The sequence below is a fragment of the Nycticebus coucang genome, chromosome 5 (assembly GCF_027406575.1).
Source record: "Nycticebus coucang isolate mNycCou1 chromosome 5, mNycCou1.pri, whole genome shotgun sequence".
In the NCBI taxonomy this organism is placed as follows: Eukaryota; Metazoa; Chordata; class Mammalia; order Primates; family Lorisidae; genus Nycticebus; species Nycticebus coucang.
This window is the reverse complement of record NC_069784.1, coordinates 100,172,794-100,196,921: the sequence shown is the minus strand read 5'-3', so window position 1 is coordinate 100,196,921 and position 24,128 is coordinate 100,172,794. Positions and strand designations below refer to the sequence as shown.

Below are 24,128 nucleotides of genomic sequence, written 5' to 3'. Positions count from 1 at the left end.
TTGGGCTTAAATGATTCTTTTGCCTCAGCCTCCCAAGTAGCTGGGACTACAGGTGCCCTCCACAATGCCCAGCTATTTTTGCTGTTGTTGTAGCTGTTGTAGTTGCAGTTGTCATTGTTGTTTAGCAGGCCCAGGCCAGGTTCAAACCCGCCAGCCTCCGTGTATGTGGCTGGCGCCCTACCCGCTGAGTTATAGGCGCCACTGCATCCTATTTATTTTTAAATACTATAATTAGGATCACAATGAAGCTCTGTGTGTGTGTGTATTTAGTGGAAGTAGTAGTAGTAACACCTGTGGCAGCAGAGGCAGGTTTTCATCACAAAGTCCCAATGATAATGCAAATGATGGAAAAGTTACAGGTTTAGAATAAATTTATGAATGTTACAAGTAAATATAACTTTCTTAATTTAAAATATTAAGAAAAAGAATTTAAGATGTTAATGAAAACGGGTAACACGCACCGTTTGCTTTGTGCCTGGTACCCGCCACTCTTCCAGGTGCTTCCCTCATCATGTGTAATTTCCGCAGCAATCCTGTTTTTATTAACATGAAGGTTGAAGCACTGAGCGTGACTTGCCCAGGTCACACAGTTGCTGGCAGCAGATCAAGGACTTGTTACCAGCAGAACACCCTTAAGTCTGGGTCCTCAGCCACCATGCTTTTCAGACTCTATCATGCTACAACTCAGCAGATACAACACGGCTAAAGTTTCTTTGCATATTTTACAGGAATAGGTTTTGTGACCTGTTTTTAAACATAAACTTTTCCACATCATTAAACACTGAATATGTTAAATATTCCAGGAGTGAGAGGCAATTATCAATTTTTGTCAATGCTCAGTCTATTTATTTAGCTTTACCAGCTTAATTTAGAAAACAAGTGCATATGATTTATGATTTAATGACTGACTTGAAAAAACAGAAACCTACATGACTATATTATACATGCTAATTACGATCTTAATTACTGTTATCAGTTTGTCTAGGTGATATAACCTACACAAATATACCTACAAAATGTAGACTGCGGTTTGCCGTGTAGCATTTATGTATAAAATACTTAAGCTCTGTTACTTATCTGTAGCAATAGTAGTTATATAGCAATAAGCTTAGGTGTTTAAGGCTTTAGAATTGGAGAAAAAAATCAGGATGTGAATTATATTTTTGCTACTTATTAGAGATTATGTACTTAGACAAATTATTAAGCCTCAGCATTGCTATCTGTACAGTGGATCTAATAATAATCTTTACCTCACAGGAGTGGTATGTGAGGATTATACATATATAAATTGTCCATTTTTTAATAAATGTTTATTGAACCCGGTTCTGTGTAAAATATTGTCTCAGTGCTAGTACATACATGTAGAAGAGAAAATAAAAATTCATTTCAGGACTCTTGAAGTTTATATGCTACTGGGATTTGAAAGCTGATAAACAAATGATCACTTACTATTACATAAATAAAATAGATAGATAGATAATGCATACAATATATTTTGCTTAGTGACTACCATGTGTAAATTGAAACATTTTATTGTTTGCAAAATAATAATTATTATGTTTTATTACAATTATAAGGTCTTTATGTGCTTAGGAGGCAAATGTAGTAATAATAACAAAATAAAGTGGTAAAAACTTTGAAAATGATGCTATTCAGCATCTAGCTCGCAAAGTATTTCAAACAGGGGCATTCGAAAAAGAATGCCAGTTCTTACAATTTATATATTGAGTTAATTTCCTTCCTTTCATTTTAGAGAAGACAAAACAGATAATCCTAGGTAGAGTTGGTCCCTCCTGCTACCCGTTCCTGACAGGCACTTAGATGCTGAGGTTTCTGTCTGTCTGTATTTGAATACACTGCTGATAACATTGAAAAATTATTAATGAGGTGGTGCCGTAGCTCGGTGGGTAGGATGCCAGCCACATACACCCAGGCTGCTGGGTTGTAACCTGGATAGACTTGCTAAAGAAAACAATGGCAACTGCAACAAAGAAATAGCCGGGCGTTGTGGCGGGCGCCTATTGTTCCAGCAACTTGGGAGGCTGAGACAAGAGAATCACTTAAGCCCAAGAGTTTGAGGTCTCTGTGAGCTGTGATGCCACAGCACTCTACCCAGGGCAACAGCTTGAGCCTCTGTCTCAAAAAAAAAAAAAAAAGAAAGAAAGAAAAATCGTTGCTGAAGCTCCCTTCCCCAAGCCTATCAGCAATTTACATCAGAAATGAAATCACCAGCCTGGAAAAGTCAGTGCTGTGTATGAAATGGCAGGTTGTCTGGCTCAACACCTGAGCATGGGGATTTCTTGATTCTATGTTTCTACAATGCCGGTATGTGAAGCTCAAAATAAAGGGCTCTAATGACAAATGTTCGTAAAAACTAGATATTTTATGATTATACAATATTAATATGTTGCAGAAAATTAAACAGTAAAGATGGAGTGAAAAATCAAAGCTGCCCTTCCCTCTCTGGCTTCTAGGACCAGTCACCAGTATTAACTACTGGTTTTAGTTCCCTGAAGTATCTCATTGCAGCCTTTTGACTAAACTTTGAAAATATGTATGTTATATTTGTATTGTCATTGTTTTTACCTGACCCGAAACAGCTCCTAGTTAGGAACTAAATTCTTACATGCTCAAAATTAAAGACTTTACTATCACTATAAATGCCCTTTACAAAATAGGAGTGCTGAGTTCTTAATACCAAGTAGTCTAATGAAAGAGCACCTGCCTTAGCAAATCTGTGACCGATACCTCACATATCAATTCTTGCTTTGCATATTCTATGGTAACATTTCAATTCTGTAAAATAAAGAAAATTACTTTGAAAGATTATGCAATTTGCACTTATGAGCATAATTTTAAAATAGCTAAACTTTTTACAGGCATAACTTATAACTCCCATCCCAATTTTATATTATTTTCTCAATTTTAGAAATGATAAAACAAGAGATGAAAGTTTTTAAACAATGCTCTAGGACACAAAGTAAGCAAGCTTGCCTTTGAATTGGATTATGTGATTCCAAATCTACTCTTCACACTCTGAAAGAACTTGCCCTCACGTTATCTTGTTAGTTTTTTCATATAACCTAAAACGCCGTAGTTCTGTTCTAGTAAGAGGGTCCACAGCCACGCCCATGTTGGACAGCACATGTTTGTAAGCATGCCTATAACATTCTGCGTACAAGATAGAGGTTGGTTCATTTTGTTTTGTACTCACAACTAGTGAAACTATTCCTGGGACTTGTATGGTCTCTGAAAGATCTTTTGAGAAACATTAAGGTTAAAATGATTTCATGTCATGGTTACAGTGACAATGTGATTGACAGATGAGAGCCATAGGCAGGATGAAGCAATGCTCTGTCAAACAGACACCACCAGCAGGTGAGCGAGGTGCCAGTGAGCCTCATCCTAGGAGGGAAATATTTAAATCTGTGCAAACTTGTTTCTGAAAAATTCAAGTGTGATATTTAAACCAGCCATATTTCAGAAAGCGATAAATAAGAAGGAGACCAAGGTCATGCTATCCAGACCTTGATAAATGACCCCTGGTGGGTGCAATAGGCTGGAAAGATGATACCCTGGTTCTGCCACTTGGTGGCTGGATGAGCACCTGCAAATTACCTTACTCCTGTAAACAAAAGTCAAACCTGTTTAGGGTCAGATAAAAACAATGATGATATAAATGTATGTATTTTCAAAGTTTAGTCGAAAGGTTGCAGTGAGATACTTCAGGGAACTAAAACCAATGGTTAATACTGGTGATTGGTCCTAGAAGCCAGAGAGGGACGGGGAGCTGTGACTTTTCACTCCATCTTTACTGTTTAATTTGTCTGCAGCATATTAATATTGTATAATCAAAAAATATCTGTTTCTATGAATATTTGTCATGAGAGCCCTTTATTTTGGGCTTGATATATCAGCATTGTAGAAACATGGAATCAATCTATGTTCCCTTTGCTGATTCATTCATTCATTCAACAACATTGCTTGGTCATATCCTGTGTGTCAGATATTTGACCAAATGCTAATATTTCAGTACTAAACAAGACACAAGTTTTGTGTTAATTCAGCTTAAAATCTAAAGAGGGAATACAGACAATAAACAAAAGTTACATAAAAATTACATAAAAAAACTCCTGTAATATTAAGACACATAGAAAACATTAAAATAGAATACTTCCTACCCAGTTAAGTGAATGCATCCACTAAAAATGGAGGTCTGTGCCAAAGAATGCCAAAATGCAATCATAACACTGAAATTGCTTTTTATAGTATATACTCCTTCTTTTATAGAATGTGCATTCAAGTGTTATAGGAAGTCAGCTATAAATGGCTATGTGATTCTCTATTATATAAAATTCTACGGTTAAACAAATGGTTTTCTTTTATGTATTGTAGCTATAGAAAGTGAGAAACTACTAGCTAAAATCCAGATAAAGCTATCAGTACCTCTGATATATGGTTTATGGTTAGTGAGTACTCTACCTATGAGGTCAGTTTTCTACTTTTGAAGCAGGGAAAGCTGCAATATACCAGAATCTTTCCATCAATCAAAACGAGAGTCTATGCCAAGAGGGAAGAACTATCAAGCCTAAGCAAAGTTAGTTGAATAAACCAGTTCGATGTAAGCATTCCAAATTGTATATAAAATCACCCATAAATGCAAAAATGTACACAGTTATAATCTAATAAAAAAATTATTTAACTATTATACTGATGTTCTGTGGATATTACTTGAATAGTTTTAAAATCTGTGAAATTATTCTATACTGATAATAAGTTAGAATGCAGAAATTCTGAACAAAAAAAAGTCCTGGGACAAGAAGAGAATAAAATAGTTTATCTCGCTGTTTGTTTATATTAGCATACTGAATTTAATCCGATTTAATTTATTTTATAAAATTAATAATAATAGAAATAGTAATAAAACAAGAATAATCATATCATTTTGAAATTATCAAATTTACCACCAGGTGGAGCTCCATGAATTAAGTGTACAGTAGTCAAAAATAGAAAATCGCTTAAATTGGTCAAATTAGGAAAAATGATGACACTTTTTTCTGAGTTTTTCTTAATTTTCTTATTTACAATACTTAGACAAATCTCATGAATCTTAAATTGGCTCTTATTAAGATGACAAATTACTTCATCAGTATGAAACATTTTAGCAAACGAGATTTTAAAATTGAAGTATATTTGCTTAAGTTACTTCTTAATTTACCAAAGATGTATGTTCCATTAATATATTGATAAATGCGTATAACATATATAACTATAACTAAAATTGATACTAGATGAAAACAATCTACAAATCTTGCCTATCAATCCACTTGGTACTGATTATTTTAAATGCTTATTTTTTTCCACATTTGTTTTTGTGTGTGTTTTGCCCTAGAACCTGAAACTAAAAAAGATGAGAAGATGCCCAGACCAGGTAAGGACACTTCGTAAGCAGATGTTGTTTGGTCAGAACAAGGCTGGTTTTACAATCATAGCTGAATAAAGTTTTGGGACACCTGAAACATTCAAAAAAATATTGATAAAACCTCCTTATATATTTTTAAGACAATAAGCAGGAAAATTAAATGTATACTAATATTAAAATAAATTCCATGTCTTCTAGTGGCAGATTTGGGATAAGTTCATCAAAATAATGGAACCCTTAGCCTGTAGTATTCTTTGTTTATTTTCTGGGCAATTGAACACTGTTTGCAGAATGCTAAATGTGGCAATCTGAATTTTAGACACTTCAGCCAGAGTGTGAAACTTGCCTAAAACTTACCCTTCTTGTCATTTAAGCCTTAGGAACCTACATTGGCCTACACATACATTCAGCCATTTTTTATCTCAGGAAACTGAGTTTCACGTGTTTCATCCTAATACACGTGTTTTATCACCCACAATTAAATCTACGAATATTATTTGGAGAGGCAATTCATTGCCTTACCAGCCATGAATTTGAAAGTTGGTATTGCTTTAAAATAGACTTTCTAAAAACAGATATTACAAGGGAGGAAGTCAAGAAAGTAGCTGGGTGCTTAAGGCAAATGATGCAAGTGGTGAGGCGAGACATCATGGAATAAGGTAAAATGCAGGAGACAATATATTTTGATAAAAAATTCAGACAATCTTTCTATGGCCAACCCTCCTCAAGGATTTTATATCTTTGTAAAAGAGATCTATACTTCTATGTCTATGCAAACAAAGGTTCTATCTACATCTCTCTGTGCAGTGACACTGTTAGTACATACTAAGAGCACGCAGACATTATTTTAAATGTTTATTTTTTTCCACATTTGTTTTTGTGTGTGTTTTGCCCTAGAACCTGAAACTAAAAAAGATGAAAAGATGCCCAAACCAGGTAAGGACACTTTGTAAGCAGATGTTGTTTCACATAAAATTCAAATAAATACTTAATATAAACTAATAATAGAAAATTTATAGGGCATACCTCATTTTTTATATTATATACCATCAGTAAAATAAAGCAAAAAATATAATTTATGCTTACAGGAAGCAAAAGTTGTGTTATATTGTTTCATCCTAATATGTTCAGCACTTCTGAACTAAGTGCTAAGAGTATGCACTTAGTTCAAACAGTGCATACTCTTAGCACTTAGTTTTAAGTGCTTAGTATGATCTCTGCTTACTGTTAGTCTTAAAATACTTAAATCTACTGATGTGTACAACTTAAAAATTTTAACCTATGTTTAAGTATTTTTTGTAATTCACTTTTCGTGAGTATGTTGTTAAATATTAACCTGACTTATCAATGCCACTTCTCTTAAAAATGCTGTCAACATCTAAAAAGAAACTGAGTCTTATTTTTATCAAATGAACATAACATTGTAAGTGATTTTATGCATTATGAAAGCGTGCATCCATGAAAAATATCATCAATTTTAAATCATAGAAAAATACATACTAAGTATAAAATGATATACTAAGTGATTACATCAAAAGTTATTGAATTTTACATATATCTGCAAAAAAGGGAAACCTATTGATCAGGCAAAAGTTGTGTTATATTGTTCCCTTCCTGTAAGCATAATTTGAATTTTTTTTTATTTCACTGATGGTATATAATAGAAAAAATGATGTATGCCCTATAAAATTTCCTATTATTAGTTTTATTAAGTATTTATTTGAATTTTATGTGAAATTTATTTTTAACTTCAAGAAGAGATAAAATCAGTAATAATGGCCTATTTTATTATTAAATACAAACAATCAACAATGTGTTAAAAACATATATGAGTCACATTATGCTGATTTCAATACCATATTATGTTCAGGAGTGTAATTGGTGATACACAATTTACAAAAAGTAGTAAGACCTTGTTTTCATCTCAAAAGAGTATAACTGGGGACACAGAGGTGAACTACTGAAGGACTGCTACGAGGGGATTGTATTAGTAAGAGTGCCCTGGGAAGCTAGAGGGAGGAGCCATTCCCATATACTGTAGCAGTCAGTGAAAACTTCATGGCGTTAGTAATGTATTTGAGCTGGAATTTTAGAAATATAGAGTTGACCTTGTAGAGGTTAGAGGCACTGACCCCTCGTACAGCAAAAAATGCACGTATACTATTAACTCCCCCCAAACTTAACTACTAAGAGCATAATGTTGAAAGGAAGCCTTACCAATAATATAAACCATTGATTAACACATACTATTTTATATGTTCTACATAGTATATATTTTATTCTTACAAAAGTAAACAAGGGAAAAGAAAATGCTATTTTAAAAATCACAAGGAAGAAAAAATGTGTTTACTATTCATTAAATGGAACTGGATCATCATAAAGGTTTCCATTCTTCTCTGTCTTCGTGTTAAGTAGGCTGAAGAGGAGGGAAGAGGAGGGTTCATCTTGCCATCTCAGGGGTGGCAGGGGTAAAGAGGTGGGTAGGTGGAAGGAGAGTCAGGCGAGGCAGATACACTTGGTCTAATTTCATGGAAATACATTGTACTCTCCAACTTTTGCTTTTTAATTTCTCTAAAAATGTTTCTATATAGTACCAATACTTCTACCATTTGCTTTAATGCCAGAGCCCGTATCACAGATGGGATTATGTTATAAAAGAAATCAAAAGCAGCATGAATATCAGAACCCTTCTGACAGGTTCTCTAATGTCCATTTGCTTTGTGGCACCAGTTCTACGTCTTCTTTCTCATCGTCTGGTGTGGTTTGGAAGCACTCATCTCCATCAAGCCGTTGTCTGTTAATTCCTCTGATGTGGTGCCTGTGAGCTTGCTAATTTCTCTAAGATCCTTATCTTAAAATTCTTCATGTCCTATCCATTTTCATTGACCGCATCTCCAATCTCTTTCATAATTTCTTTGATTGGATCTATCATAAATCTTGTAAAGTCATGCACAACATCAGGACGCAGTTTTTTCTAGCAGGAATTAATTGTTTTGATAAAAAATTTTATTTTTCTACAACAGTGATATCTTCAATGATAGTATTCTCTAGGGACATTTCTGATATTCTATCAAGTTTTTTTCCATGGTGTTGACAATTATTTGCATAGAGTACCACGTATAATCAGCCTGTAAGGACCTATGACCCTCTGATTTAGAGGCTGAATTAGAGATGTTATGTTTGGGGCAAGTAGATCACTTGATGCCGTCCATGTTGAACTCACATGATTCTGGAGGCCAGAGGCATTGTCTAATATCAAAAAACTTTAAAAGGCAGTTCTGGAAAGGTATCTCCTGACTTTAAGACAAAGCATTGATGGAACAATCCAGAATGGGGTTCTCATTGCACTGATCTTCCTGTAGTACAACCAAAAGACTTGTAACTCTTATTTATCTTTTCCTTTCAGGAACTGGAGGTTGGAACTTTATAGATAAGGGCAGTCTAGATCATAAACCTGACTGCATTTGAAAAAAAGCAATAGAGTTGGATTCCTCATTCCTATCTTAAAGGCTGGTGCTTGTTTTTCTTCTTCATTAATAAATATGCTTTTGGCATTTCCCTCCCAGAACAGGGTACTTTCATTTGCATTAAAAGTGTGTTTAGGGATATATCCATTCTCCTGAATAATTTTCTCAATGACATCTGAGAACTTGTCTCCTGCCTCTTCTTGATCAGCAAAACCTGTTTATCGTGTTATCTTGACATTTTTTAAAGCAAAACCTCTTTCTAAAATTATCAAGCCATCCTTTGCTGGCAGTAAATTCTTTGACTTTAGATCCTTCTTTTTCTCCTTCCTTTGCTTTAAGTTGTCATGTATTGATTTCAATTTGTCTCTAATCATATTAGAGTCTTAGGTATACTTTTATGCATTTATTTACTTATTTATTTGAGACAGAGTCTTGATCTATTGTCTTGGCTGAATGTAGTTGTCTCATCACATTCACAACAGCCTCAGACTCCTGGGCTCAAGTGATTCTCCTACGTCATCTCTCAATTAACTGGGACTACAAGGCATATGCTGAGACACCCAACTAGTTTTTTTCTATTTTGGTAGAGATGGGGGTCTCACTTTAGCTCAGGTTTGAGTCAACATGCCATGCTGCTATGTCTTTAATATTAGTAATCCTGTCCCCACATCAAAGTAGCATTTTCAATATGAGAGAAAAAGGCATTTTTCAAAATGTCCAAGGATTTCATTCCTGCTGAGGTAGTTGCAATGAGGGTTTCATGAATTTTGTTATCTTTTTCTGCAATTATCTTCATGCTGGATTCATTTTTCTTGAAATGTTAGGTAACCACAGCTGCAGATTTTAATCTATAGTACATACCAAACAATTCAACTATTTCTTGTAATGGTTACAAAATTTTCTGCTTCTTGGGAGCACTCCAATAGTGCTAGTGGCACTTTGTATGGATCTCATTGTGTTATTCAAACAGCATTGCACTAAGCATGGTTTTTTAAAAACATGAGAACATGTGGAAAACACTTTTAACAATGATACACAATTTATTGGAGAGATGAACTGCTCATACAGAGAGGATTAGTGTCACATGGCATTTTAAATAGATATAGCACTGGAGCTCACCACAAGAGCAACAGAACATGCCTATAGAATACTCCAATGTTACTACAGTTAATTTTAAGTAATTTTGATTTAATACTGCCTCTTAATGTTTGTTTACAGTTTTTTGACTCTGAATAGTGCTACGTTTGTGTAGAAGTGAAAAAGTTTCAAAATATTTTAACTTTTGAATAATTGATTTGTGTAGTGTACATTTTCTGATAGTAAATGATAAAATGGACTAGAAGTTATATACATTTTTTTTGCATTTATGACAAAGGCCACGCAGTTCATCTGACAAATTTTTTCAAATTGTTGTAAATGTCCCCAGATTTTTTCAATCTATTTCTTGAAAAACAATCCATATGTAATTAAACCCATGTTTTAAGCCTATGTTGTTCATAGATCCACTATATAAGAGTAGCTGAGACAGCAGAAACAGGAGCTGAGTCAGAGTTATACTAGGAAGAAATGAATTTAATCATCTTTGACACTTGTCACAGGTGCAGCTTGACTTAAATGACTTAATGTTTCTGAGCAGCAATTTCCTTAACTATTGAATGAAGGCAATCATACTCAACCAGCAACTTTGATATATAAAATAGAGGTGATTTTTGCCAGTTGGTTCAGCTTTGATAAATGGTAACTCTCTTTAGCGCTACCCCAGAGGCAGGAATTAGTACATTAGCAGGAGAAGGTGAGAAGAGGACCAAAGACCTAATGAGATTCCATGAACCACGTGACCAGAGTGAGTTACAGGGATTCACAGTGAGAGGGTTCTTGAAATACAGGAATGGAGATTAGAAGGATAAAGTGAAATTTGGATTCTTGAGGACATGAATAAATGGAAAGTCATCTTGTTAGTCTCATAATAGTATGCAGAGTGAAATTCTATAGAAATAAATTAGAATCAAAGATTTGAACAAAAATCATTTTATGATATGGTAGGTGTTATAAGAATAGGAGCAATAGAAAGGTGTAGTAGACAGGAAGCAATGACCTTGGAATGTTTATATTATATTCATTAACTGTTTACTTTCAAAATAATTTAGACTTCTGACTAATGTTCAGTGTTGAATTGCTTTCTATATTAAACAATTACACAACCTTGAAAACTATTGAAAAATATTAATGAAATTTTGTAACATATTCCTGCAGCATATGAATGCATATGCTATAAAAACCCAATCATTCTCTCTGTATTGCTTTTATAATTGTCAAGCTATTTCACAGGAAAAGAATAGACACTGATAATGCTAGTTACATATAATTCCAAGGTCACGAGCATAAGAGGTTGTAGAAGGCGACTAAACCTGGAGGTTGCAAAGGGAATCCAGGTGGGTGGTGATGTGGGGCTGCTACAGAGAGATACTCTGTACACACTTGGAGATGGGGAACATTCACTTTGAATACCTAGACTGGGTTTTGCTTTCATGAGCTGAAAGATTTAGAAGACTAAAAAGAGCAGGAGTTCTTCTAAAAAAGATTGAGCATGGATAGAAAAGGGAACTGAGGACAGTTTCTTGGAGCAGTAAAAGAACCGATGAAGAGGAGGGAAGTGTGTTAGCAGGAAGGTTAGGTGGCATTGTGTGCACCAGCCTCTCAGAGTGGAGACGCGGGGAAAAGTGGAAATGTCACCAGTCAGTGCCAACGTCTCTGAAAGGTCAAGGGGTATGATGGCTCAGAAAAAGTTATTACATTTGACAAAAAAATAAGTAAATAAATAAAAAATCATTCTGTGACTGTTCGGACATTTTCAGTGGAGTGGTGAAAGCAGAAATTAGTTTATGGTAATTAAGAAAGGAATTTATCAAAAATAAGTGAAGCAGAGCACATCCTACATTTCCCAGGACTTTGTTGTGAAAAAAAAAAAAGCAAAAAATTACATTCCAGGGCATGGACTCAATGAAATACCATTATTGCTTTCATATTTATGATAGAGTGGAGTGTTCTAGGAAGAGGAGGAACAAGAAATCCACAGAAATCCACAGAGGCACATATTAATTAAGAAAGAGCTGTCCCGATACAAGAAGTGCTGGGACACATACTCCAGGTGGGGGGAATTACTTTAATTAAGAAGAAAAAATTTCCCCAGAGCTTTGAGGGAATAATGAAAATGTAGATTCAATTAAAGCTGAGTCTATCTGAGAGGGCTGTGCTGCTTGGTGATCTTTTCTCCTAAAACCTCCCCTATGAAAGTGACCAATTAACATGTTTGTTGTCACATCCAAGGGATAGTTTTCTTGCCTTATATTATGGCATATAGTATTTGACAATGTTTATCTCTTCTACCAGGTCACAAAAAGAAAACATCCTTTGTTTGGGAAAACCATTTAACCCACAACTGTTAAAAATGAAACAACAGCAAAAGATGATTATTTTTTTTTTTTTTTTGTAGAGACAGAGTCTCACTTTACTGCCCTCGGTAGAGTGCCGTGGCGTCACACGGCTCACAGCAACTTCCAGCTCTTGGGCTTATGTGATTCTCTTGCCTCAGCCTCCCGAGCAGCTGGGACTACAGGCCCCCGCCACAACGCCCCGGCTATTTTTTTGTTGCAGTTTGGCTGGGCTGCATTTGAACCCGCCACCCTCGGTATATGGGGCCGGCACCCTACTCACTGAGCCACAGGCGCCACCCCAGATGATTATGTTTTAAAATGCTGCAGAAATATTACAAAAATCATTCATTTTTAACATGGCATATTGTTTTTTCCTCTTAATAAAAATGGTGGCATGGCTCGGTGCCCGAAGCACAGTGATTATGGTGCCAGCCACAGACACTGAGGCTGGTGGCTTCGAATTCAGCGTGGGCCATCTAAACAACAATGACACCTGCAAAAAAAAAAAAAAAATAGCTGGGCGTTGTGGTGGGCACCTGTAGTCCTAGCTACTTGGGAGGCTGAGGCAAGAGAATCTCTTAAGCCCCAGATTGGAGGTTGCTGTGAGCTGTGATGTCACAGCACTCTACTGAGGGCAACATAGTGAGACTCTGTCCAAAAAAAGAAAAAATAAAGAAAGAAAATGGTGTCAAATATGACATGCATTTCATCAGGTAGTTGGAGAATAGCTAGGTATTATTTTCAGAAAGTTAAAAAAAAAACAAAAGACTTTTCGATTAGACATGTAAGTGGGATCGGGCAGTATTTGGTTTTCTGTGATTGGCTTAATTCACTGAGAATCGTGTTCTTTAGGTTCATCTATGTTGTTGCAAGTGGCTAGGGGACTGTTGGTCAAAGGATGTGAAGGTCCAATTACACTAGATGAAGAAATTCTAGATTTTTTAAAAAAAATGTTGGTTTTTATTTACTGCTAACTGTGCAAAAGACACCAATCAATAGTGTGCAGTAAAATGCGTAAGTCTAATATTAAACAATAGCATGTGGGTGACATGTAAAGCAGGGCACCAGGTGCCTTCCAAACTGATCAGTTTTACAGAACACAACTCAGTTCAGACAATTCTTAAGAAACCCACTGTGGCTCAAGGAGTAGGGTGCTGGCCTCATATGCCAAGTGGTGGTGGGTTCAAACCCAGCTCCGGCCAAAAAACTGCAAAAAAAAAAAAAAAAAAAGAAAGAAACCCTATGAGCTCTCTTATTTGATATTAAGTGAGTTAGCCAGGAGCTCTTGGTTTTGTTTTACTTTCTAGAAAAAAAGTGGAAATAATCTCAATACTGGACTGGTGACTACTGTGGTTTGAATGTTTGCGTCTTCTTCAAAATTCCCATGTTGAAAACCTAATTAACAATGTGATGGTGTTAGGAGCTGGAACCTTTAGGAGGTGATTATTATCCTTATTAAAAAAACAAAAAACAAAAAACAAAAACTACCTGGGATCAGAGCTCTTATAAAGGAGATGTGAAAGAACTGCCTGTTCCCTCCACTCCTCCATCACAGGGAGACATAGCAAGAAGGCGCCAGAGCGCCCTCACAAGACAACAAATCCAACAGCACCTTGTTCTTGGACTTTTCAGTCTTCAAAACTGAGAAAAATAAATGTGTGTTGTTTACAAGCTACCCAGCGTAAGGTATTTATTTAGTTATAGCAGCCAGAGTAAGCTAAGACAGTAAACATAGTAACTGTAGTATATATTTGAAATTTCCTGAGAAAGTTAATCTTGCGCTCTCAACCACAACAAAAAATCAAAAATATATGAAGTGGTGGATTTTCTAATTAGTCTGATATTGGTCAGCATCTCACAATGTGTATGTATACCCAAGCGTCACGTTGTGCACCTTAAATATATACTCTTTTTATTTGTCAAGTATAGCTCAATAAAGTTAAAAAAAAACTTTAAAAAGAAAATAAAAAAAGACTTGCAAAACTAATTAGCAGTAATTTCTTTTTCCTATATATAGAAAACTACTATTCATGCACAAAATTCTCCGAGCTTTAAAACTACATTTCTTTTCTCTCCAATTAGCTAAGGTTCTAAATGGTTAGTTTACTGAGGTTATGAATTTAGTACTTTTATCACAAAGACATTTTCCATTCCAACATTTGAAAAACAAAGTACTTTTGCATTTAAATGGTTTAAATAAATATCTCTTATTCTCTCTCTCTCTCTTTCTTTTTGGAAAGAGTCTCACTTTGTCACCCTTGGTAGCATGTCAGGGTGTCATAGCACATAGCAATCTCAAACTCTTGGGTTCAAGCAATTCTCTTGCCTTTCACAGCAATTTCAAACTCTTGGACTCAAGGAATTCTCTTGCCTCAGCTTTGCAAGTAGCTGGGACTATAGGTGCCTGCTACAATGCCAAGCTATTTTTAGAGACAGGGTCTCGAACTTGTGAACTCAGGCAATCCACCCACCTCGGGCTTCCAGAGTGCTAGGATTATAGGCATGAGCCATCGTGCCTGGCCCAGGTCTTTAATTTCTAAGAGAAATCACTCAAAAACAATATAGCCACAGCAGGTCAACAACATTATCCTTAAGGAAAAGCAATCATTGGTTAATGATTTATTTTTTAATTTCCTTTTGACGTGTTTCTTGGCTGTACGGTATAAGGCATGCAGCGGCAGTTTTCTGTGTGTAAGAGATGAACTGATATGATGACAAGATGGTTAGCTTGCAGGGAGGAGCTCTGAAACAGTGGAGACGGTGTTGTTTACATCAAGTCACTTCATGTCTAGGTCTCAGATTCTTTAAAATCAGTTCCAGACAGTGCATTTCATGCCAATCTATCCGACTTACTGTTGCAATTATGTACTACTATGTAATAGAAGTAAAAATGCCTGTAAAAATGGGAAAACAGAAAAAATATAAAAGGCCATTTTCTGGGGCGGCGCCTGTGGCTCAGTCGGTAGGGCGCCGGCCCCATATGCCAAGGGTGGCGGGTTCAAACCCGGCCCCGGCCAAACTGCAACCAAAAAATAGCCGGACGTTGTGGCGGGCGCCTGTAGTCCCAGCTACTCGGGAGGCTGAGGCAAGAGAATCGCTTAAGCCCAGGAGTTGGAGGTTGCTGTGAGCTGTGTGAGGCCACGGCACTCTACTGAGGGCCATAAAGTGAGACTCTGTCTCTACAAAAAAAAAAAAAAAAAAAAGGCCATTTTCTATACCCTTACTGTTTAAAGTGTGTTCTATAAAACCACATTAGTATTACTTGCTTGCATTTTGGAAGTAGAGAATCTTCGGTCCCATCAAAACAGCTGAGTAAGAATCTTCATTTTAACAAGATCCCTAAGTCATTCATATGCTCATTAGATTTTGAGAAGCATTGCTTAAGAATTAGTAGACACACTACTGTCCAGAGTTGTGGTCAGAGGCCACACCTGCTGCCGTTAAAAAAAAAAAAAAAGAATTAGTAGACGTTAAGAAATATTAATATATAAGACATATATTATCTGTATGTATATATTATTGCATTCATTCTATGTATTAGATACTTTTGGTAAAGTATAGATGTGGGTGTGGACGATCTTAGTGTGGATGTGCTGGCTAAAATAATGAGCTATTGGCATCTCCAATCAGGAGTGTGAAGAGGGAGAAGAGCCAGGGACTGAGGAAGTGACACATAAAGACATTAATATTCAAGAAGAAGATGGGTGAGAAAGAGATATTAAGTTAAACCAAAGTATTCCTGGGTCCTTATCACCCAGGAAGAAAAAGAGCAAGCTTCTCTCTTGCCACCAATGTGCCTAAATCAACATGGGCCTGCTTGGTCCTGTTCAGTGTTTTTGTAGCTTCATCCCTTGTCCCCTTAAAGGAACATGCACCAGGACACTGTCTGATTGCTTCCTAACGGAGAGGTCCACACATTCTCCCAGCGCTGGTTGGCATCGTCCATCCACTCTCACTGAGGGTGACTTCTGGACTTTGTTCATCGTAAAAATGACTAAGGAAAAGAATTCTTTCTCCTGACACATTGTCTGCAAAGGGGAACTGGGCTTACCTGTGTTTTCATTTGAGTTTAAAGAAATAAATAAACCCATATTTAGCCAGAAGAACATACATATCAAGGGCAAACTATCTTTATATTTTACCAAATGGCTAAAAATTTGTCATAATAGGTGAATAACTTTGTCAAAGAAAAAGAGTATGCTCTGATACGTGTACTTGTCCGTCACTAGAGTATCTCTGGCTCATTAAGGAGCTTATTTTTAGTCAATTACTTCATTCCATTTATGACTGTCATCAGTGGAATAAATATATCACAATAACCATTTAAAAGTTACCATAGTGGCCCTGCAAGAGAATAGGAAATATTAATAGATAAGACATATATGTATATATCATTGCCTTCATTCTATGTATGAGATACTTTTCTAGGTTTTAGGGACATAAAAGAGGAATAACTTTAATTTTCCAGAAATATACTGTATCAAGACAAAAATCATTGAAGAGTTAATATCAATAAAAAAATAAAATAAAACAAACAAGTGGAAAATGTGCAGTGTGCTCTGTAAACATAGAGAGCTTGTATCTTAAGCTTGTAGAGAGCTTGTATCTAGCTTGTATCTTAAGAGAAAAATGCCCAAGGACAGGATACAGAAAATTATTTCAAAGGATGAGCAAACCTTATCCAGATAAGGGAAGTCTGGGCAGACCATACCCAGCAGAGTGATTCCCAGAAGCTGCAGCTGGTGGTGGGCTCAGTGGGGGCACTGGGAGCTGCAAGGACCTCAGCAAAACTCAAGGAGAGAGTAGAAGACGGGAGTAGGTGGGGTCAGAGAGAATAGCAGTAAGATGCTATTACTTCCCTGGGAAAGGTCGTTTCCTTTTTCCTAAGGGAAATTTGGAACAATGAAATGTGTTTAAGCAGAATGAGAATTTCGAATTGCTCATTTTGATTGAACACAAAGATTGGAAATTAAGAGCATTTTAATAGTTTCAGGAAAACCAGTTTTCTGGGAAGGTAAGACTATCTCACTGATACCTGGAGAGACACTGGAAGATCTTTATAAAACATTAGTAGGAAGCAAATAAAGAGACATGTCATAAAAATAATATAAATATGGCTAAAATTAGGAAGATGGTGGCTCAGGAAAATCTATGAGTATTCCCAGGTTTTTGTCTTGGAACAGAATGTGAACAGCTATTATTTATTGAAATTGGAGATTCCAGAAAAACGTGGTAGATTTAGAAAAATATGATATTATTTTGTAAAATTTTGGCATATTTATTCCACGAGTTTTTGTCGAGTAGTTACTGTATGTTAGGCTATATGGTAAGTACAAACCTATATTAACAAAGACAATTAAGCTCCTGTTCTCTTAGAACTTGTAATCCAGCCAGGGTGGAGGTAGGGGAGAGACATATTGAGTGAACCGTACCCATGGGGTGTGAGCTTGGGTATGTTTGTCAGAGACCTGGGGAGAAAACATAGATGTGGGTGTGGAGGATCTTAGTGTGGATGTGCTGGCTAAAATGATGAGCTGTTGGCATCTCCCATCAGGAGTGTGAAGAGGGAGAAGAGCCAGGGACTGAGGAAGTGACACATAAAGACATTAATATTCAAGAAGAAGATGGGTGAGAAAGAGACATTAAGTTAAACCAAAGGAAGGAAAGAAGGAAGGAATGATGGAAGGGAGAGAGGGAGGGAGCAAGGGAGGAAAGGAAGAAGGAAAGAAGGGGGAGGGGGAGGAAAAAGAATGGAACGAAAGAAAGAGTGAGCAAAGCAAGAAGGATATTGTCTTAAAGTAAGATACTGCCTCAGAAACCAGAAAAGAAAGAATTTTAAGAGGAGGACGCTCTCAAAGTGTTAAATGTAGCAGAAATTTACAGTAAGATAATAACTGAAATGTATTCATTGGAATACAGAGTCATTCACGTTTTGAGGAGCAGTTTTATTGGAGCACAATGAAAAAAAAATCAAATTCCCACAGTTTGAGGCATTCAGTTGGGAATTGGGGCCAGAAAGTATACACTGTAGGCTACTATTTCAAAATCTTTCTATGAAAGGGAAAGGAAAGGAAATTTAGTTCAGAAAACATCATACTAGAGTGAAAAGTGTTCTAGATAAGAGAATGTGTGGTTTAAATCATTCCCAGTTTGTTGAACTGATATAAAAGCAACTAAATTTTCAAATTTGCAGGGTTAGAGTCTTTGTAAAAGACTGGTATGCCACTTGTAATTTTAAAACCTTGCATTAAACCCTTCTTCCTTTATAAGCCATACAAATTTATATAGTTCCACTAAGAGTATGAATCAGTAACATTATTGTCGGCAGGGGAGGGGATGTTTCTGCAGTGGTAGTAAGGTATTTCTTACACTTGCATTTCCCAGCACATTACATAGAAGACTAATTTTCATTATTCATATGGGAAAGGTTTTTGAGCCTGAATAAGTTTGATGAAAGCCCTAGGGGTCATTAGAAATACATACATATTAGGGAAGTCTAATAGTAAACAAATTTAGCTTTATTTCACCCAGTGTTTCTCCCATTTATTGCACCATGGTGTCTCTTCTGTAACTCAATAGCTGTGTTCAGCTGAATACACTGTGAGGAATGATGTCTTACATTTATTTACTTAAAACGTTGGGGGGAAGCGGAGAGCAAAGATAATTCAATTAAGGAATAAACATGACAACATATGAGTAACCGTGCTGATAAATGCTACGTAAGTATACTTACAGACAGCTCTGTAAAATTTCTGTTTATGAACCAGCAGGCATTTCTATCATTGATGAGTATTCATTGAATAGCCACCAGGTATTTTTCCATTAAAATCTACTGAGAGAGATTTATTACAAGAAGACTTACAATATATTGAGATAGTTGGAATGATTTTAACCATAATAGTTCAGGGCATTTATTGAGTACCTTTGATGCCAAATCCCAGAAAATGGAAAATAGCTAGTGTCCTCATCAGGAGCATTCATTCACATACATGTGCAATTCGATCTCATAATGTCAAATCATCAATTGACCTGGAGGTCATTATTTTGGTCCAGTTATAGGCGAGATTGCACTGGTGCACTCTCAAAGAGCATCTCCAGGATTCCAGGTTCAGAGATGGGATGATTTGGCTTCTTTCAATTTATCAGTGGCCACATCCAAATAGTCAACTTGATTTCTAAGGAGGTGAGAGAAAGACTGGTAATGTTACAAGCTGTCGTTGTCTTCAGAGTAAGCTTGGAAGTCATGTATCCTCTTCTTGGAAACATATCCTGATAATTTACTACACAAAAGAGGACTTTAAAAAAGCAATCTGGGTGGGGGGGTATGCCTATAGTGACTCAATTTGTGAAAATCAGGTATGTATACAAAGCGTATGTACCCCCTAATGTTCTGTAATGAAAAAAACAAATCTTTGGAAAAACAAAACAAAACACTATTCTACTCTCAGAATAATATAATCAGAGACAAATGGTGGGATTGGGTGGGAATGGACACCAACAGCAGCAAATATTGGAATTATGGGCTATTTTGAATTGAAAGCCTAAAGTTAAGCTTTAGACAATGTAGCTGGATGAGATTAATAACAAATGACCACGGCAGACTCTTTGTTCCTTAGGGCAGAGGTTTTTGTTGGTTTATTTATTTCCTGTGCCTAGAACAGTTCCTGGCAGGTAGCAAGAACTCAATAATTATCTTTGAATGAACAAATGTACTAAGAGTTCAGTTATGTTGTAAAGTAGACCCAGAAGTGTGTTTCTTAATCTGCTAAATGGAGAAATTGATTTCATGGTGATTACTATAAATGTTAAGATACTTCTTTTAAAATGCTTACAGTAGTTTGAGTTACAAAATAAATATGTAAGATGTTAGCTATAAATTATTGTAGAATTATTGTAAAATTTTGTAGAATTATAATTTGGTACATCTTTCAAAACCAAGCAGTACACAATTGTTGGCCATTTGGCTTACAAAAATAAAAGCAATTTTAATTTTATATGAGTTGACTGCTATAGTCTTGGAAGTTTTTTTCTGATCCAATTTATCTTGTACAGGTTAGGAGTTAAGAAAGGAAGGATTTCTTAGCCAATTCAGTCAATCAAGTACAATCTCATTAGTAGCTTCTGAACCAGTCTATGACAAGTACAATTTTTCTCAGCTAGTTTAAAATCTCAGAGGAATGCAAGCTCTGTGAGTCTCGGGAAAATATCCAATTCATGTTTATTAAGAGAAAAAAGGAAGATAAAGGCATTTTCCGTAAAAATTACTACTTATGCATTACTGTAAATAGAATGTTATGTACCACTGTTCAGATAGTTATCTTGAGATTTCTTCAATAGTATGTACTTTAGACTCCTCCAAAAATTATAACTTTTGGTTTTCAATCTTTCCTCAGACCGATTTTCTTGCACATATAGTTTATGAAAATAAAAAAAAAGTGTTCTCTTTTGTTCTTTTTAAAAAATTGTATTGAAAATCCTCTTTCCCAATTTCAACAAAATCTAAAACCTAACTCAGGAAGGTGGTAGTAATAGAATTTGAATTGAGAACTTTCAGGATGGTAAAAGCAATACTACGGAAAGCTTTATTGCTTGACATAGGAAAAGTTGATATGTGGTACTTCCCAATTAAAAGAAAAACTCAGAAGATTTTAGAAGCTTTACTGTCAACCCTTGTTATAAAGCTTCCTATTTGCAGGCTAATTTGTGAGCTATTCTGTTAGAGTATTACAAATTTAAAAAGAATCGACTTTCCCCCATATAAACAGGTTGCTCAATTTATATCTTCTTTGCCGTACTAAATTACGATAATTTCATTAATTTTTTGAACTTATTCTCAATCACCTCCCTTTCTTCTCCCAACTACAAATACTTATATACCATTTTGAATTCTAAACATATTATCTAGCATTTAAAATAATGCTCTTAGCTCAATTTTGTTTTGTTTTTCAATTTTGTGGATTAACAGATTAATTTTCATACATGGAAATATTTCTCAAGCCTGTGATGAAGTAGCTCACACTTCTGAGATGCTTGAAGGAAGGTTAATATTTAATAATTGAATCATATTCCAAAGGAAAATGTTTCAGATGCCTCTCTTTTTTTTCCATATGCATCTCAGATAACATAATAATACAAAGCATCTTAGGGTGGTTTTGGTTGGCATTTCTCTGATCATTAGGGATGACGACTATTTTTTCATATGTTTGTAGGATTTTCATCTGTCTTGACACAATTATAAGAGGGACCTAAGAAAAGCAAGCAGTGTAACCTGGTTCTTTGTACCCTCAATGATTCTTCAACAAAAAAAGAAAAAAAGAATTGAGTCTGATAGATCTTACATCATGGTAGGGGTTCATTTCTTATTGCCTCATTCCCCCCCCCAGACCCATTTAAGTATCAGAGAAGGATAGGGAAGTGTTTAGGGTGATAAGGCTTAGTACATATTACTAATTAAAACCTGCTGTGCCAGATAGTACTCATCAATAAAAAATTATCTCCAGTGCATTTTCTATCCATATCCAAACTGCTCAATAACCATGTATATGATGTAGTTTTCCCCTTGTCTTTGGTGAAATAGTTATAAATAACATTAGTGAGAAATCTCACGTACCAACATCCACACATTTTCCTTTAAATGATTCAAAGCAAGGCGACACTACATGATTTTGAAAAATCTTCTGTGTAGAGAAATAAAGTAAGATTTTTGTTAATGATATAGTGAAGGGCTGCAGAGTTAAAAGGGCTTTCTTTTTTTACAACTCCTTCCAAATATTTTAACAGCATCTTTGATGATTCATTTGCACATTTCCCAACAGAGCAATCTTCCATTTCACATGGTGTTGTCACTTGTTCGTTAAAGACAATTATTGTTGATTATGTGTGACAATGAGCAAGTGCTAAAAATACAAAGATGATAGCTTCAGTCTCTGCCAAGTGAATTTCACAATTTATTTGGCAGAGACAAATGTGTAAATAATTATAAATTATTGCAAATAAGTGCAGCGTATGGGGTGATGGCTTTATACAGGATGCTGAGAGGACAAAATAGGTGCCTATACCCCATCCTGGAAGGAGACTGGGAAAAGCTTCCTTCCACAGAGGGAAAGGCTGAGCTGAGTCCTGATCCATGAGCATGGAATGGTGAGAGGTGACCAAAAGGGGAAAAGGAAGCAAGATGAGAATAAAACAGGGGGGTGGAAATGATATATTTGAGGCTATAATGAAGGCAGAAACTGAGGATGAAATGGACAGGTGAAAGGATACTAAAGATATATTTAGAAAACAGAATCAGCAGGATTCAGGGCACTTGAACAGGAGGGCATGGAGAGGAATCTGCATGGAGAGGAACCTTGGATGCCATCTAACCTCCTGGACCAGTAGGTGGAATGCAGTATCATTTCTCATGATGTGAAGCATGTTTGGTTGTTTGCATTTCCTGAGGTATATCCGCGTTCCTTTATAAAGTTAGATATGTGAGTAGTAGTAGTAGAAATGCACCTATTCTACTACTGGTAGAATAGTAGTACTACTATAGTACTGCTGGTAGAACAGTTCATACTACTGGTAGAATAGTAGCACTACTATAGTAGTGCTGGTAGAATAGTTCATACTACTGGTAGAATAGTAGTACTACTATAGTACTACTGGTAGAATAGTTCATACTACTGGTAGAATAGTAGCACTACTATAGTACTACTGGTAGAATAGTTCATACCAGTAGTAGAATAGGTGCATTTGTCCAGTTGTATTCTATCCTTTCCCATCATTTCAAAGGATATGTATGATATTTGGAAATGATACTGTTTTCCATGCCCTCTGAAGGAATTGTATCTAGTACAACATTTCAACTAAATCTCATCTCTATGTCTGCAACTGTAATTAAACTCATCCTAATTTATGGCTTTCACATGAAAGCTATAACCCAGTTATAACCTAAGAATAGGGGGAAGGGGGAAAGGGAGGGGAGCGTTTTAATTAATAGGTAAGCCTGATAGGCTAAATATTCTTGGGTGACTAAAGTGCTTAGTATGTACTAATGCTGTTTCAATGCTTGCTGAATAAATAATTGAATAATCAAATAATCATGGCATGATCTTGATGCAACAAGTGCTATATAAATTTTAAGAGTTTCAAAGTAATGTTTCTGATTCCTCACTTCTGTTTCTCTATTGATTCTCTATTAACTTCCTCTAATCTCTCCTGCTCGGTCATGGTGCAAACAAAGCATTTGTGGCTACACAGTCTCTTCAACATCACTTTAAATGCCTTTGAACATCAAGGGGCAAGACCTACAGGTGAGGGTCTCTCACCACACATTTGAGACAAACATAAGATAATTGTCTGAGACAGATTGTGAGAACTGAATAGTCAACGTAGGATCTTTGAATAACAAGTAAAAAAAAGTCCTAGAAACTTAACGAAATTATGGATACCTAGAAAATTTAATATAATGCATAGCTAATAAGGAGGAAGAAGTCACATCAGCCACAGGCCTTAATACAACAGATTTTAGTTCGAAACACTATCTTATTGCCAAATATCGCTGCTTAAAAAATAATTGATGCCATGAGTTATTACTTCTTGTTGCTGTTATTGTTACTTCTTATCTATAAGACCACATTTCTATCTTAACATAAATAAAAATTCCTCCAATAATTCAATTCTAATTGATAAAGGCAATTCTTTCTTACCCAATGGCTCTTAGAAGACTAAAGGGCAATTTTAAAGCATTATAATTTCAATGCCTGATTTTCAGCAGTGTCTAAATAATAATAATGCTCATGTAATTTTCCATTAAATTTCTAG

At 35.8% G+C, this 24,128-nt stretch overlaps 1 protein-coding gene across 10 annotated transcripts in view; it reads left to right on the top strand.

The window, feature by feature from the left end:
- The window catches only part of TRDN (triadin), a 403,216-nt gene that overhangs the window by 305,180 nt on the left and 73,908 nt on the right, over positions 1-24,128 (top strand). For 9 of the 10 annotated variants that reach the window (XM_053592195.1, XM_053592194.1, XM_053592192.1 and 6 more), the window contains 2 exons: positions 5,393-5,431; positions 6,320-6,358. In XM_053592195.1, coding sequence (XP_053448170.1) covers positions 5,393-5,431; positions 6,320-6,358 — 78 coding nt within the window. Of the gene's footprint in view, positions 1-5,392; positions 5,432-6,319; positions 6,359-24,128 lie in introns of those variants that run through there. The other variant, XR_008380232.1, reaches the window with a different exon arrangement.